The sequence below is a fragment of the Silurus meridionalis genome, chromosome 17, assembly GCF_014805685.1.
Source record: "Silurus meridionalis isolate SWU-2019-XX chromosome 17, ASM1480568v1, whole genome shotgun sequence".
NCBI lineage: Eukaryota > Metazoa > Chordata > Actinopteri > Siluriformes > Siluridae > Silurus > Silurus meridionalis.
In genome coordinates, this window is record NC_060900.1 from 9,558,565 (window position 1) to 9,576,765 (window position 18,201).

Consider the following 18,201-nt stretch of genomic DNA (forward strand, 5'->3'; position numbering starts at 1 on the left):
AAAAATGTGGACAGTACTTGATTTTGGCTAAGTACTTAGATTCAGTGCTGCAAAATAAAGACTGGAAGAATCACATACAGATTGGGAAAAAAAATCACATTAAAAAGTGTCCACAAATACACTGTACAAGTGTCTGGAAAGATACAAAAAGATATTTCCACTTTTGATGTATTGAAAATAGAGGTAAGTGGTGCTGAAAGTCACATCAACAAACCACATCAATCTGTAAAACATCACCTGTTCTTTAAGTGACTATTATGATAAATGATGATGAGACTGAGATTATGCTTGTGTATTGTGCTCTTTATTGTATCCTTTTACATATTCTTGTCTACACGATTATTAGTGTTTAGACTTACATTACAACATTTCTTTAAAACTTTAAAACAAGTTTTTCTTGTAATTATTCGTTGATAGGGTTATCAGTGCATTTTTTTACACTGCCCATAACAGTGACTACTCTACTCTATTAAAGAGGCAATGTAAAATGTTCTTTTTTTACATAGTACAAATAAAGTAAATTAAAAATAAGATATATGTGTATGCATGTCATAGGTTGGGGTCTGTATGTGTGTGTATATATATATATATATATATATATATATATATATATATATATATATATATATATATATAAGCCGCACCTGTCTATAAGTCTACACTAATGAACTTTACACAGGCTTTAAAGAAAGACACGTTACACACGGTGTAACGGGTGAAATATTTTGCGCTTCCTTTAGGAGCATAGCGGTATTTTGGGAATAGCATGCCACTGCATTTTTCCAGTATTACTGCGTGTGTTCAAGACGAGGATTATGTCCTTATCCTTTTCTAAAGTTGATTTCTAAGTTTCTTTGACTAACCCTTAACGCTGTTGCCAAAAAAAAATTAAAATGCATGAGTTTTGGAAACCTGTCTGTGCTTATATGATTTCTGTTGCAACTGGAGTCAGCGAGCTATCCCTTTACCATGACCCAATGCGTTACAATGGCTTGTATCTAAACAGTAGCCTACCAAGTAAGTCATTGTTCACTGTCTTCCTCCTTCCTTTCACAACTATTTGGCATCGTCGTGCGTTTAAAAATCACCCGGTGAAAGCTTTACTCCCGAAGCCGTGCAACTCAGAACACAGGCGAAGTGCGTTTTTTCGTTTCTGTTCGGAAATTTAATTGGTCTAATGTTATGTCGCTCAGTTTTTTGGCATGAAGTTTGTGAAACCGGGAAAAACCCAGGAAAAATTTATAAATTAGCCGCTTCGTTGTTTAAGCCGCGGGGTTCAAACCGTGGGAAAAAAGTAGCGGCTTATAGCGGCAATTTAATTAAAAATAATTTTAATTAAATTGCCTCTGCCTTATTATGGCACGTTACTGGTGCTACAGATATAAATGGAACATCGTAAACAAACTTTTGTTTTAGGGATCTTTTGTATTAACCAGCAATGCACTTAGTAGAGGCTCATTTGGCAGTTAATTTCCTGCATTGACCGACAACCACATCAACTAGTAAACATTTTCGTTGAACACATTTTAAGCTGTTCATCGTTGGAAGCGCATCATGAATAATGCAGCCAGAAGATTCTCTCAGCAGCCTGTTGTTATCAATAATTATGTACACCTTCTGATTTGAGAATTCAACAGTACTTTATGTTATATTTTCATTAAAACTGTGTTGTGTGAGGTCACCAAATTAATATAAAGCAAAGTTTTCTATCTTATATGCAACTTTACTGTGATAGAACGTATTGTACTGTGTAGAATGTACAATCAGGAATGTAAACAAAAACAAATCCAGATAATAATACTGCTTTAATACTCATACATACAAGACCCTTTTTCTCTATTTACCCTCCGCCCTCCACTTTGCCAAGGGTTACGAAAGGGCGAGGGGAAGAGAGGGCTGATGGCGATCTCGTCGTTATTCCCCCTAGACGGGCCCCACACCGGCGTGCAGGATTATGTAAAGCGGCTGTAATCCTGTTTCCTGGTTTGTGAGGCCGTAATTTACACTGAGTGCCGCAGAACACAAGAAGGAACGAACACACACAGATGCACACACACACACAGACGATCACGCACTCTTTCCAAACAAGCAAACAAACAAGAAGCTCAGGAACAATATAAACAAGCAAGTGTAGGGAGAATCAGCAGGAAGGACAGAGGCAGAAAACTGTGATAGAAACAGCAGCTGAACAAAGTCATCATGGAGAAGAGATTCATTTAGAAGGCAGAAAAATCAGAAGCTGGACATCATGCTGCTGCTGGATGAGTCAGACTCTGTAACAGGTGCGTAAGATCATGACTAAACACTAACCCTAACCCATAGCTTTAACACTGGTTAAATAACTCTAAATATTTAGCTACTTTTTTGACTATGACTATGATTCTGGAGTCATCATCTTTTATCTTTTAATGTGTATTTCATACACGTTTCAATCATGTTCCTGCTCCCAATTAAAGAAAAAAATAAATTCTCAGGGCAGCAGGTTTACCACGACCAAGTTAGGAGTCTGGTATAAAGAGGAAGGCTGCTGATGAGGAAAATCCTGAAATTCATACGACAACATAGAAAGCACTGATTTGATACTTTAATACTTTTAAAATGGGGCCACTTTGGTGCCAATTGTTTGTCCATATTGGTCTGTATTAATGGAATGTATAAGCAGCTTAGTATAACATACAAATATTGTTTGCATAGTTGCAGTGTTTTGGGGAAATTTGTTTGTTGTGGTCTTTTGATCTTTATTGTTATCTTTATTCCACTGTGTATCTGTGCATTTTCTGTGCACAAATGTATTTAGATACACAACAATATATTCGATCTGTTTATTAGAGCTGTATAGTGTTTTATCTATGAACCTTCTTTTACCAAAACTCGTAAGGTCCAAGTTGCCAGTAATTTTGATAGGATTTACTACTTTTTGAGTTATTGGGGATTCAAATAAACTAATTTATAAAAGAAAATAAGGACCAGAAAAACAGGTTAATAACCATAAGAACTCCAACTTACTAACTTGTGTAATAAATCTATCTTACTTATCATACAATTAATATTGTTCACCCACTTTTTCTTAGCATGCAAGAACTGCTTGTGCACATAAACTATATTTGAGCAGCAGAAACAGTGGATTATTTTCTGCATTATAGTTTATGCTTTTCCATATTGTATTTGTATACATTGTATTTGTCTTGCTTATTGTCTATTTTAGTTAAACTGAACTGTCTTATAAATTTAGTGCAGTGTTCATTTTTGGCTGTGAAGCGTACTGGATATGCCATTAAAGAATGGCAAGAAGTTGTAATATTGCTTAGGGGCTAAGTTACACAACAACAGGTTTATGAAAGTGTCAACAGATCACTTGTATCCATTCTGACCTGGGTGACACACTGGCCCAAATCCTGGCCCTGGCACAGCCTACTTTCATACATTATATACCCTGTTCCAAAAGTAATTCATATAAATGAATTAGTGAACAAAAACTAAGATATATAAATGTAATAAGCTATTAACTATGTGGCTGGCAGTTAGGTAGCTAGTACTTTTGTGTAAAATGAAAGTTGACATTTATTTGTTTGAACACAAAAGTGATTCGTGAGCATTTTTTAATACAGCAGCAAATATTCCCACATGTTAACAGTTTTTGTGGCAACATTCTGTAGAAACAATCAGAAATTTGGTGATTGTTTTCTAACTAAAGTGAGATGGGCTATGGTAATCATGAGGAAGTTGTACGTGCTGTACCTATGAACACAAATGTTGTGTAACAGCTATTGGTTCAGTTATATAAGTGTCCCTGCTTCACAAACCCAGCCCCATGTGTGTGTGTGTGTGTGTGTGTGTGGGTGTGAGTGTGTCTGTGTGCGTGCGTGTGCTTGCTTATGAACTTGTGCTTGCCAGCAGAGTTTCAGAACCAGCAAAAGTAGTCCATCTTATTTTTTTTTTCTTCATTTTTTGTTTTATTCTATTTTTATTAATTTCTCACTAAAGCAAAACAACAACAGAGCCAATCAGTCAACACACACAGCACACACTCAAGCATATTAATAACAACAATATATTGCTGATACAAGTGACAATGGAAAGGCAAAGGGCAAATCAAAACAAGAGGGAAACAATTAAAAATGAGTAAACAAAACAAAACACAAAAAAGAAAAACATAAATCAGGGTTAGGGTCTTGCCTGTAGAGTAAGTAAATCCCACAAAGGGGCCCATATCCGCCAGAATACATCGGATTTATTCTGCAAGTCATACGTAAGTTTTTCCAAAGGGAGAAGATTAGCCATTTGTGCTAAACACATCTTTAAAGTTGGTACCTGTGGTGATGACCATAGAATAAGTATGCATTTCTTTGCCAAATAAGTAATGATATTTAATGAAGCCTGTGAGTCAGTAGAGAAATCCAATGATGTTTTGCAGTTTAGTAAAGAAATAGTTGAAGACAAAGTAAATTTTCTATCCAGCGCCTTCTGAACCATATCATGTACCTCATGCCAAAAAGGTTTGATGTTCTTACAGTTCCAAAATAAATGCATCAACGTTCCTATTTCAGATTTGCATTGTAGTTCATCTTATTATGGGACACTTCTTTTGGATAAAGGGAGGTTTTTGCATTTGTATTGTCATACATGTCCTTGCCATAATAGACATAAACTTGAATGTTGTGAAATACATAATATGTAAAAAAAAATGTAATATGAGTTGTAATATGTTATATGTGATTTGTATTATATTAGATTTGGTTTTATAAGAAAATAAAATGTTTGTGATTTAACATTTAGGGTTTATAGTTTCATGTTTTAGATTTATTTGGTTCAGCTATTATTTTGTATTTGAATGGAGCTCATTGGAAATTCATAGACAATTCCTTTGATTCAAGAGAGTCATCTCAAAAATTGTTAATCCAATGTATGTTTATAAATGTATTTGATAAATATTTAATATATATTTTAAATCTAATCTTCTTTGACATTTGGAACTGGGTAAAAAATGTAAGAGTTTAAAATTGTGCTCTAACAGGGCCATGAACAGCAGGTGTTTCATAATAAGATGGTCAATTTACTCTGTGAACGGTCTACATTGATGCAGCCCCATACACATCAAACTGTAATGCATTTTATCATACCTAGTAAGAACTTATTCTAGAATTTGTGCTGAAGTATCTTTTATGTTAGACCAGAGTGAACCATGGGCACCCATGACCTTTTGACTGTTCACCAGTTGTTTTTCCTTGGACCACTTTTAGTAGGTCCTAAACACTGTATATCAAGAACACAAGACTTGATCTACTTTTTGGACCATTCCATTCACCAGGTCATCACAAGTTGTTTTATTTTTATATAATGGTCTAATGAGACCAAAGTCTCAAATAAAAAGTCAGCTTTGACCAAAACGAACACAAACCCTTAGTAAACTATGGTAGTGGCTGCATCATGTAATGGGGCTACTTCTTTTCAGCTGGGACTAGGTCTATAGATTAGAGGTAGAAAATATTGGATCTCGCCAATGTATAGCACAAAAATGCAGGATTTTGTCAGACAGCTAACAAGATTACATCCTTAAGCACAAATTAAATTTAACAAAGGGATGGTTACAGAAGAAGATTGGCAACATGCAACCTCAGGTAGATATTAGTTTTAGTTTTTTTTTTTTAGTATGTGATATAAACATGTAATAAGTGGATGAGCAGAGCAGTGATAATTCTGTGTTGCATAATGTGTTCAGGTGTAACTTATGCAACATGCCAGCTGTCTCTGGCTTCCAGCTTCTCAGACAGTAAGGGTTGAACTCTGTAGAATGTCCAGAAAGCAAATGCATGCAAAATTATAAGCATTGCAATTTTAACTAGCCTACCAATTGTAAGCCGGTGGGTACAAAGAAAATGTATTGTTCCAAACACTGATGTTGCTCACCTAAACTAAACTTTCATAAGTTCTTATAAAATTTTTTATGCTGAATGCTTTATCTGCTTCCAATAAACATGTAACTTGTATTTTTTAATGATAAATAAGTATTCATGATAGTAAGATCATTGCAAAAGTTTGTTACATCTTAATTCAGATTGATTTACAGAACACTCCATAGCCGATTTTCAATGGTTTGCAATATGTAAATATGTTAAAATTGACTATATAAAGCCAATATGATATATATACAATCACACTCTTTTGATGCTAAAAGTAATAACGGATGGAATATATGTGCTTTTGTTCCTGGGCTTCACTGTATTGTTATTATACTGACGGAACTGAGTATACTGTACTTTGCAAAGAACTAACACTGTGTGTATGTGTGTCCAAAATAAAGAGAATACATAAAGAAAACATATTTAAAATTATTCCCGTACACACTTGGTTCCCTTTTGCATTTAAGTAACTTGCATTATTTTGATCAGGGTTGCAGTGTATCCTGAGCCTCTTTCCATGAACTTGGGGTTTAAGGTTTAGTCAAGTCAAGTCAAGTTTATTTGTATAGCGCTTTTCACAACAGACATTGTCTCAAAGCAGCTTTATAGAAATCAACAGTTAAGGTGAATGGTGTGCATTTATCCCTGATGAGCAAGCCATGGCGACTGTGGCAAGGAAAAACTCCCTTAGATGTAATGAGGAAAAAACCTTGAGAGGAACCAGACTCAAAAGGGGAACCCATCCTCATTTGGGTGACATCAAGAGTTTGATCATAAATCTTTCAACAATACAGAACACTGGAGAGTGAGAACTAACATGAGCACTGGAGTATAAGATTATAAGTAAATGTTCTTTCAACAGTCTTTGGTATAAAAGTAGGAGCTACTGAGCTCAACATTTGTGATCATCACAGATCCAGCATCAGCTTCTCCATGCCAGAGCCTTTAAACACTTCAGGAAGTCCAATGTCAAACTCCACACATGCAGTGGGATCCAACTGGCACTAGTACGTCTCTAGATGGTTCAGGATGTTTGCGAGTTTGGCATCTACTTCTTTAAAGTCCATAATCTTCATGAGGTGGGACGTGACTGGAGCTGGCCAAACCTCAGGAAGCCTCGGGATGGGGAGAGAAAGAGAAGCAGTGGAGAGGAATTAGCGTAGCTGCTGTTCATGATATTAACAGCACAAGTTGATAATGTGCATGTGATCAGATGTTCTGGAGCACAAGGTTATGATGTGATGTGTGTTATGTGTAGGCTTTGGTAAAAAGATATGTTTTTAATCTGCATTTAAACTGGGTGAGTGTGTCTGAGCCCCGAACACTGTCAGGAAGACTATTCCAGAGTTTAGGAGCTAAATGTGAAAATGCTCTACCACCTTTAGTGGACTTTGCTATTCTAGGAACTACTAGAAGCCCAGAGCTTTGAGATCTCAGGGAGCGTGACGGATTGTAGCATGTTAGAAGACTGGAGAGATACATGGGAGCCAATCCATTTAGTGCTTTATAAGTGAGTAGCAGTAGTTTGTAGTCTATTCGAAACTTAACCGGAAGCCAATGTAGGGACGATAAGATCGGGGTTATGTGATCATATTTTCTTGACCTTGTGAGAATTCTGGCTGCCGCATTCGGAACTAACTGAAGCTTGTTTATTAATGACGCAGAACATCCACCTAGTAACGCATTACAGTAGTCTATCCTGGAGGTCATGAACGCATGGATGAGCTTCTCTGCATCGGATATAGACAACATATTTCTTAGCTTAGAAATATTTCTAAGGTAAAAGAAGGCTGTTTTTGTAACTTGGTTGATATGATTTTTAAAAGATAAGTTGCTGTCTAAAATAACTCCCAGGTCTTTTACTGTTGAACTAGTGGTTACAGAACATCCGTCTAAATGCAGGTTGAGATGCTGGTGCTTCTGTATACTAGTTTTTGGGCCGATGAGCAAAATCTCCGTCTTATCAAAATTTAAAAGTAGAAAGTTATGGGTCATCCAATCTCTTATTTCCTTAACACACTCAGTTATCCGGGTTAATTGAGCTATATCGCCTGGTTTAGATGAGATATATAGCTGAGTATCATCAGCATAACAATGGAAGCTAATTCCATGCCTTCTAATAATATTTCCTAAGGGAAGCATGTATATTGTGAAGAGCAGGGGTCCTAGAACTGAACCTTGTGGCACGCTATAGTTCACTAGCATTAGCCTGGATAGCTCTCCATTTAAATCTACGAAATGGTAACGATCAGACAGGTAGGATTTAAACCAGCTTAATGCCTGTCCCTGAATGCCACTGTAATTCTGTAAGTGATCTAGGAGAAGATCAAGTATACTATAAATCTAAATCCTTGTTTGAAAGTTATTAGTAAAGTAAGTTAGTACATTGAGATACGAGAGAGGTCAGAGGGATGTTGACAGGGGAAAGACAGATTGGATAAACATTGTCCAAGGCTTTTTCGTCCCAGTTCAACCTAAGCCTATGCAGACAGTGTGTTCTTAAATTCTTGTTGTAGCCTGTCAGAATTAGAAAGCGACATCTTCTGCTAATCTAGCCCATTTACCTCAAGGTTCAAAATAGCATGCTTTTCTTCTCATCATGGTACTTGACAATACCAGGAAATCATCAATTACTGAACTACTCATGCCAAGCCATGGACAGAGTCAGTGGGATGAATTATTTTCCCTAATGCTGATGTTTGTACATGATTTGTAGCATGATTTTATGCATTGTGCTGAAGCCACATGATTGGATATGAAGATTGAACATTTGCATATGTTTACAGCTGTTTCAGTTAAAGTGACCAGTGAGTTTATGCAAGACTTTGTGTGTGCAAATGAATTCATGCTTATCAGTATTGGCTGATATATTGGATTTACTCAAAAGAACTCCAGAAATAATATTGTATCTTACACACACCTAATATTTTCAGTCACATGCTCTTTAATGTCCCCAGCAGACTGTGACAGTAAAAGCTGTAGGCTGCCATTACATAAACAGTGCACCATGGTTACATAACCCTCTGGCTTCTGAATGGGCACTAACATCTCTCTTTTTTAAACTGTTTTAAGTATAAAAATATTTATTAAATTCTGGATATAAAAGCAGATTAGATGTTTGTGAATAGCTGATATACTGTATCATATTTAGTGCCAGATATACCCTGTTGACCAGCTTGTTGTGTGAAATGTTTTCTTGAGTTCAAATGTTGTTTATCAGGCCTTATATAACATCGCTCTATGCCATTGTCTTGGTCACCATGGCATCACACAGTCGTCACCTCCTCGTTCATCTCCTTGGATTGCCATTGGGTGGTTTCCATGCTTTTGTTTGAGTATTGTTGCTTCGTCGCTGTGCCTCTGCCACAATACCACAGGGCTCGACAATGGTTTCAGTTTCAAGCATAGCAGGAATTGTGCATTGACGGAAGCTGTTTTTTTTTGGACTTTGGTCACAAACTTCATATTTCAACAACACATATTTCAAAAACATCAATGTGCCTATTGCCATTAATAAAAAAAAGTATTGACAGAACTTAAATAGAATATATTTTTAATGCATTTATTTATAGTCTATTAAATGGATTTAATGCATTAAATTATACATGAACCACATAAATAATTTGATGAATGTTGACCATTTTGGATGATTTTTGTAGCATAGTGTTTGTGTCTTGAAGCAAATTCTGAAAGCACCTCATAGCAATGATTGATAGACAGATGAATTTCATGATCCACATGATCCACAATAGTGGCTCTAATTTAATTCGAAATGTGTTTGTCTCTGGCCTCCGATTCCTCTTTCTCTATTTTACCTTCTTACCCTTCCAGCATGCATCCTTATTCTTATTCTTGTCTCTCTACCATGTTCATCTCCTAGTAGTTCATCTATTTTCAACAATTGTAAATCTGTGTTTTCCTCTTTTTATATGTACTTGCCAATTAAAGGTTCATAAAATTTAACCTTGACCTATTTTAGAGAACTAGTTGATTATTGGTTGATCTGAAGGTGTACATGCCCCTTCATTAGAGACATTCAAGATTCATCTCCACAATTTATCAATTCAAGTCACATTTACAAAAAAAGTTTAATTCAACTGTGAGGAAGAAGAGCTTGACCAATTTTGACAACTCGTTCAACCATTTTGCACTCAATAACTTATGCAATGAACTGATGCCTAAATGTTTTGGTGATTAAGACCATTTGGGTGAAACTAGTATAATACATTTTGATCAACATGACAAAAACAACTGATAATGTAGGAAACAACAGACACTTGTACACAATCGATTAAAGGATTTACCAAAGCATTCACAATTTGATCAAAGCAACGATAAATGTTCTTATGATGAGCATTTATTTTCTGATCTGAGAAATGCTCCAAAGCAACTGAGAAAAACTATAAATATACAGTAAATAAAAACAGAAACTTTGTGTAAATGATGAACATAGAAAAGGAAAAGGAATTATTTAGAACATAGAACATCAAAATGAAACGAGATATATATATATATATATATATATATATATATATATATATATATATATATATATATATATACAGTGAGGAAAATAAGTCAATGTTAATATTTGGTACAATAGCCTTTGTTTGCAATTACAGAGGTCAAACGTTTCCTGTAGTTTTTCACCAGGTTTGCACACACTGCAGGAGGGACTTTGGCCCACTCCTCCACACAGATCTTCTCTAGATCAGTCAGGTTTCTGGCCTGTCGCTGAGAAACACGGAGTTTGAGCTCCCTTCAAAGATTCTCTATTGTGTTTAGGTCTGGAGACTGGCTAGGCCACACCAGAACCTTGATATGCTTCTTACAGAGCCACTCCTTGGTTATCCTGGCTGTGTGCTTCGGGTCATTATCATGTTGGAAGACCCAGCATCGACCCATCTTCAATGCTCTAACTGAGGGAAGGAGGTTGTTCCCCAAAATCTCACAATATATGGCCCCGGTCATCCTCTCCTTAATACAGTGCACTCGCCCTGTCCCATGTGCAGAAAAACACCCCAAAGCATGATGCTACCACCCCATGCTTCACAGTAGGGATGGTGTTCTTGGGATGGTACTCATCATTCTTCTTCCTCCAAAAACGTTTAGTGAAATTATGACCCAAAAGTTCAATTTTGGTCTCATCTGACCACATGACTTTCTCTAATGACTCCTCTGGATCATTCAAATGATCATTGGCAAACTTAAGATGTGCCTGGACATCTGCTGGTTTAAGCAGGGGAACCTTCCGTGCCATGCATGATTTCAAACCATGACGTCTTAGTGTATTACCAACAGTAACCTTGGAAACGGTGGTCCCAGCTCTTTTCAGGTCATTGACCAGCTCCTCCCATGTAGTTCTGGGCTGATTTCTCACCTTCCTTAGGATCATTGAGACCCCACGAGGTGAGATCTTGCATGGAGCCTCAGTCTGAGGGAGATTGACAGTCATGTTTAGCTTCTTCCATTTTCTAATGATTGCTCCAGCAGTGGACCTTTTTTCACCAAGCTGCTTGGCAATTTCCCCATAGCCCTTTCCAGCCTTGTGAAGGTGTACAGTTTTGTCTCTAGTGTCTTTGGACAGCTCTTTGGTCTTGGCCATGTTAGTAGTTGGATTCTTACTGATTGTATGGGGTGGACAGGTGTCTTAATGCAGCTAACGACCTCAAACAGGTGCATCTAATTTAGGATAATAAATGTAGTGGAGGTGGACATTTTAAAGGCAGACTAACAGGTCTTTGAGGGTCAGAATTCTAGCTGATAGACAGGTGTTCCAATACTTATTTGCAGCTGTATCATACAAATAAATAGTTTAAAAATCATATATTGTGATTTCTGGATTTTTTTTTTAGATTATGTGTCTCACAGTGGACATGCACCCACGATGACAATTTCAGACCCCTCCATGATTTCTAAGTGGGAGAACTTGCAAAATAGCAGGGTGTTCAAATACTTATTTTCCTCACTGTATATATACAGTACAGACCAAAGGTTTGGACACACCTTCTCATTCAAAGAGTTTTCTTTATTTTCATGACTATGAAAATTGTAGAGTCACACTAAAGGCATCAAGGGCTATTTGACCAAGAAGGAGAGTGATGGGGTGCGGTGCCAGATGACCTGGCCTCCACAGTCACCGGACCTGAACCCAATCGAGATGGTTTAGGGGTGAGCTGGACCGCAGAGTAAAGGCAAAAGGGCCAACAAGTGCCAAGCATCTCTCGGGGAACTCCTTCAAGACTGTTGGAAGACCATTTCAGGTGACTACCTCTTGAAGCTCATCAAGAAAATGCCAACAGTGTGCAAAGCAGTAATCAAAGCAAAAGGTGGCTACTTTGAAGAACCTAAAATATGACATTTTTCAGTTGTTTCACACTTTTTTGTTATGTATATAATTCCATATATAATTCCACATGTGTTAATTCATAGTTTTGATGCCTTCAGTGTGAATCTACAATTTTCATAGTCATGAAAATAAAGAAAACTCTTATATACTTCTTATATACTTTATATATATATATATATATATATATATATATATATATACAGGAGTGCAGAATTATTAGGCAAGTTGTATTTTTGAGGATTAATTTTATTTGAGGATTTAATTTGAACAACAACCATGTTCTCAATGAACACAAAAAACTCATTAATATCAAAGCTGAATATTTTTGGAAGTAGTTTTTAGTTTTAGCTATTTTAGGGGGATATCTGTGTGTGCAGGTGACTATTACTGTGCATAATTATTAGGCAACTTAACAAAAACAAATTCATACCCATTTCAATTATTTATTTTACCAGTGAAACCAATATAACATCTCAACATTCACAAATATACATGTCTGACATTCAAAACCAAACAAAAACAAATCAGTGACCAATATAGCCACCTTTCTTTGCAAGGACACTCAAAAGCCTGCCATCCATGGATTCTGTCAGTGTTTTGATCTGTTCACCATCAACATTGCGTGCAGCAGCAACCACAGCCTCCCAGACACTGTTCAGAGAGGTGTACTGTTTTCCTCCTTGTAAATCGCACATTTGATGATGGACCACAGGTTCTCAATGGGGTTCAGATCAGGTGAACAAGGAGGCCATATCATTAGATTTTCTTCTTTTATACCCTTTCTTGCCAGCCACGCTGTGGAGTACTTGGGCGTGTGTGATGGAGCATTGTCCTGCATGAAAATCATGTTTTTCTTGAAGGATGCAGACTTCTTCCTGTACCACTGCTTGAAGAAGGTGTCTTCCAGAAACTGGCAGTAGGACTGGGAGTTCAGCTTGACTCCATCCTCAACCCGAAAAGGCCCCACAAGCTCATCTTTGATGATACCAGCCCAAACCAGTACTCCACCTCCACCTTGCTGGCGTCTGAGTCGGACTGGAGCTCTCTGCCCTTTACCAATCCAGCCACGGGCCCATCCATCTGGCCCATCAAGACTCACTCTCATTTCATCAGTCCATAAAACCTTAGAAAAATCAGTCTTGAGATATTTCTTGGCCCAGTCTTGACGTTTCAGCTTGTGTGTCTTGTTCAGTGGTGGTCGACTTTCTGCCTTTCTTACCTTGGCCATGTCTCTGAGTATTGCACACCTTGTGCTTTTGGGCACTCAGTGATGTTGCAGCTCTGAAATATGGCCAAACTGGTGGCAAGTGGCATCTTGGCAGCTGCACGCTTGACTTTTCTCAGTTCACGGGCAGTTATTTTGCGCCTTGGTTTTCCACACGCTTCTTGCGACCCTGTCGACTATTTTGAATGAAACGCTTGATTGTTCGATGATCACGCTTCAGAAGCTTGGCTATTTTAAGACTGCTGCATCCCTCTGCAATATATCTCACTATTTTTGACTTTTCTGAGCCTGTCAAGTCCTTCTTTTGACCCATTTTGCCAAAGGAAAGGAAGTTGCCTAATAATTATGCACACCTGATATAGGGTGTTGATGTCATTAGACCACACCCCTTCTCATTACAGAGATGCACATCACCTAATATGCTTAATTGGTAGTAGGCTTTCCAGCCTATACAGCTTGGAGTAAGACAACATGCATAACGAGGATGATGTGGTCAAAATACTCATTTGCCTAATAATTCTGCACTCCCTGTATATACAGTGAATCTCTAAGTGCTACTATTTTATACTACTACTACTATATATAATATAGTAGCACTAGGGCTGGGCGATAAATCGATTTTATTGATTAACTCGAATGTGTAGTTTACATCGATCTGTTTTAATAAAAATCGGTTTTCTCTTTAATGTCCACCGACGCTCCCCTCTGGGCTCCCATAGTTTCGAACGCACTCAGCCCCCGCCCCCCTCCCCCCTTGCGTTTGCCATAGAGATACACAAACAACATGGCAGCGAGCAGAGAAGAACTCGTTCCCAAGAAAAGTTAAGCAGCCGCATGTTGAAAATACACGGTTAAGCAGCCGCACTTTGTTTAGTGTTGCGCGTCCAATCGTACACTTACGGTACGGGTGGTGGAAGCGACCAAAATACATGTAAAGGCGCTTCAGAACGGCGTTTCCGTTAAGAAACAGAAAAATCAGATCATTTAAATCACCATATTCAAACACTCATAAACAGTCATTTTACTGTGGAGTTTTTAAGAAAAGTAAAGGCAAAATCACTCCAAACATCACTGCATTTTTAACCATGTTCCACATTCAAACACTCATAAAATATTTTTCTTTATAGGTTTGCTCAATCTTTCAAATAATTGAAATAGACAGTGTCCCTGTCTATTACTCACTTAAGTTTTATCTCATTTTACTGTGGAGTTTTGGAGAAAAGTAAAGGCAAAATCACTCAAAACCTCAGGTGCATTTTCCATCATGTTCCACATTTAAACACTCATAAAACATTTTTCTTTGTAGGTTTGCTCATTTTATATTATGTTACGTTCTATTTTCACAATTTACAATGGCAGGGCCGCCATCTTGTATTTTTTGCTTGTTGTTTCTGATTGCACTTTAACCCAAAGTGGGTTATAATCCCAGAAGTGTAAATAAACTTTATTAAATAAAGTTAAAACTTAAAAAAAAAAAAAATTGTCATATGCAGATTGATTTTAAGGGGGGGAAAAATCGATTTAAATCGCAAATCGGATTTTTTGTGGATTTTTTTTTTAGGCCATATCGCCCAGCCCTAAGTAGCACTTAGAGATTCACTGCTGTCTTACACTTTAGACATTTTGCGCACATGATACACGCGAGATTTCGCTTCCGAACTTAAACCGTTTTATTTTATTTTAGTTGCCATTGTTACTTTTGTGCAGTAGATATATAACAATTTATTTGTTTCTAGTAATTTAGTAATAATTTAATTTTCCCGCAACCCACACACATGAGTATTTTATCGCCCACACTCACATTCACCCATCAAATCTTGTCCCACACTGCACTCATTTGCACCGGGTCCCAAGGGAGTGCAGGTCTCTAATGTGAGGTCCAGTTACCAGCGTGACACTAAAACAGGTAGTAGTAATGACTACTATTTTCTTACATGTCAGAGTCCATACTTTTTTTTAATTTTTTTTTTTACCTTAACTTGAGTAACAATGTATAGTCAGCATTTCAACTTTTACCAAAATGAGTATGTTTCCTTCTACTTGAGTGAAGGATGCCTGTACTTTTGCCACCTCTGGCAGACAGGACAGAAGGATGAAAGATGGTCAGATAAATACAAAACCAATATTTTTGTACGTTTCATTGTCTTTATCTATCTTGCCCCATATTATCTAAAATGGAACGAGTTGGGTAAAAATGACCTATCACATTTGTAAACTAAAAATATATTTTATTCTGAAATCTAAACTTTTCCAGCTACACCATCTTCTCTCTGTGTTTGTTTGTTCTCTCTCTCTCTTTCTCACACACCCTGACAACTTGGAAGTCATGTCAGGGACAGTAGGGCAGACATTGGCAGATTGCTTTCACAGGGGCGGTTTATGTAACTTGTTTTCAGACTTGTAGAATATCAGCCCCCGTGCATTATATAAATAATTCATCTTCCCACACCTGCTGTTTGTATACATGCATGTGTGCGTGAATGTTCAGATAATACGTTTTATATAAATAATATTTTTATATATTATAATTAAATAATATTATATATAAATAAGTTTAAATAATGTTTAGAAGCTATAAATGATTCAAATGTAAGAGGAATTAAAAGGAAAGATAAACACGGGTATATTTATTTATTCATTTATTTATGTATTACTCATTCGAATTAGGAGGGAAAACACAGCCACATGCCAGAGTTGCAACAAATATAATATTTTTTTTATTATTATTACATTCATGAAACAGTTACACATAAGAATTTCTGTATAAAAACTGTTAATTAGATTTAAAAAATCTTTTTTGCAAATTCTATTTTCATGTATTCAAAATGCTATCAGACAATGATGAGCAATTAAAACTATACATAAAAAATTTATACTAATAATAAATTAGTAATAATTAAAACTATTTTTTAACATTAAATAAAGGCTAAAAGGGAAATTAATGACATCTGCGTGTATGTTAAATATGTGTAGGAAATGATTCCCCTTCAGTTGTATTTCCACACTTTACCACTAGAGGGATGTTCAGAGTTTACCATTTATGATAATTTGCCTGTGTTACATCACAGTGCACCGTTCTCCATCAAAAGCATAAAAGGCCAGAACACTGAGCAGCAGTCAACATTTGACATCACGCAACCTACCTACACACACACACACACACACACATACACATTTGTTAATTATTTTTCTCTTTTTGTTAACTTTGCAGATCAGGATAGAAGTGTGGGTTACAGCTCTGAAAATGAATCTCAGGGCAGTGACTGTTTGCAATGGCACTGTGGCCCACCCTCTTCTTCTCTTTTGAGTGAAAATCAAGCACAAATGTCATCATGCCCTCTGTCTCATCTGGAGGGTCACGGTCAGAATCTTGGCCTGAACAGCAACAAGAAGAGAATCTCAAAACCTGCACACATGCGGCGGAACATCAGGTCTGTTTGAATTCTTTAATAGAAACACATCCACAAAGATAGCAAATACTGCACGACAGATATGCTAATGATTACAGGCTAGATAACTCCTTACTGACCACTAGCATTCCCCTTTCATTAAAAGGAATGGTTTAAAGGCGAGAATTTTGAATACACCTTTTAGCCATTAGCAGTCACATTAGTCAACAGCACTTATTTTAGATCACAGGACACAACACAAAACTAATAGGTTAGATCCAGTACCTTCATCTATCTATTCATCCAGTAATCTATCTATCTTGATGGCCATTTACACTGGGAGGAAATATATATATATAATATAAAAAATAAAATAAAAAAGGGGTATAAAAAAAAAAAAAAACTAGAGTTAGTGCAGTGTCACTACTCACTCTGTGCCGGAAAAACAGTTTGTTTTCTACATGCATGAAAATGCTAAGGAATCTGTTGTAGCTTTAGCTGCTAGCCACTTCCTGGTTTCCTCTTCTTTAGTGTTTTATGTACAGCATCAAGAATATTTCTTAAAAGCAGACAATTTTGCATATAGTGAAAGTGAATAAATGAAAGATGAAAGAAATGAAGACATTTATTTAATTTTATTTTTATTTAACCTTTATTTTTCTAGGAAGGTCCCATTAAGATTAACAGAAATCTCTTCTTCCAGGGAGTCCTGTCCAAGGTGGCCATATAAAAGTTTCACATAAACACATAACATACAAAACGAATTCTAAACAAACAAAGGAAAAAAAAAATCAATTAATTAAAACAGTAACATACTTTACTCGTTTTACATTGCAGTATATTTTTAAACACATTCAAAGAAGGAATTATTTCTAGTGGAGTAATAGCTTGAAATTTGTTAAAGTATTCTGAAATAAGTAGAACAGTTAAGTAGATCATACCTTTAGAAAATGTAATATTAAATGTAACACACATTTGCATACATATCCACATGACCCAAATGTGGTCTCACAACTGTAAACTATTTAAAAACATTTTTCCATTTATTAAAATGTTATTTAATGAATATTTTTTGTGCCAATATAATTGATTATTTGATTTAATCAATATAATAAAGTGTATTGCATCAATTTGATTTATACTATTTTATATATATTTTTTATTAAAAAAATGTTCAGTGAATGTTGTGTACCGTGAATTTTGTGTACCGTTAACACCCCTTTAAAAATAGAATAAATAAACAAAATATATATATATATATATATATATATATATATATATATATATATATATATATATATATATTTTATTTATTATTAATATTTTTCCCCACATGCT

General features: G+C 36.2%; 1 protein-coding gene across 2 annotated transcripts in view; it reads left to right on the forward strand.

Annotated features, from left to right (window-relative positions):
• Positions 1-1,987: 1,987 nt before the first annotated feature.
• The window catches only part of LOC124399758 (helicase ARIP4-like), a 39,489-nt gene continuing 23,275 nt past the window's right edge, over positions 1,988-18,201 (forward strand). Inside the window, exons 1-3 of one of the 2 annotated variants that reach the window (XM_046870916.1) lie at positions 1,988-2,282; positions 16,686-16,905; positions 17,528-17,581. In XM_046870916.1, the coding sequence (XP_046726872.1) occupies positions 2,249-2,282; positions 16,686-16,905; positions 17,528-17,581 (308 nt within the window). In that variant the 5' untranslated portion in view covers positions 1,988-2,248. The remainder of the gene's footprint in view (positions 2,283-16,685; positions 16,906-17,527; positions 17,582-18,201) is intronic. The other variant, XM_046870917.1, reaches the window with a different exon arrangement.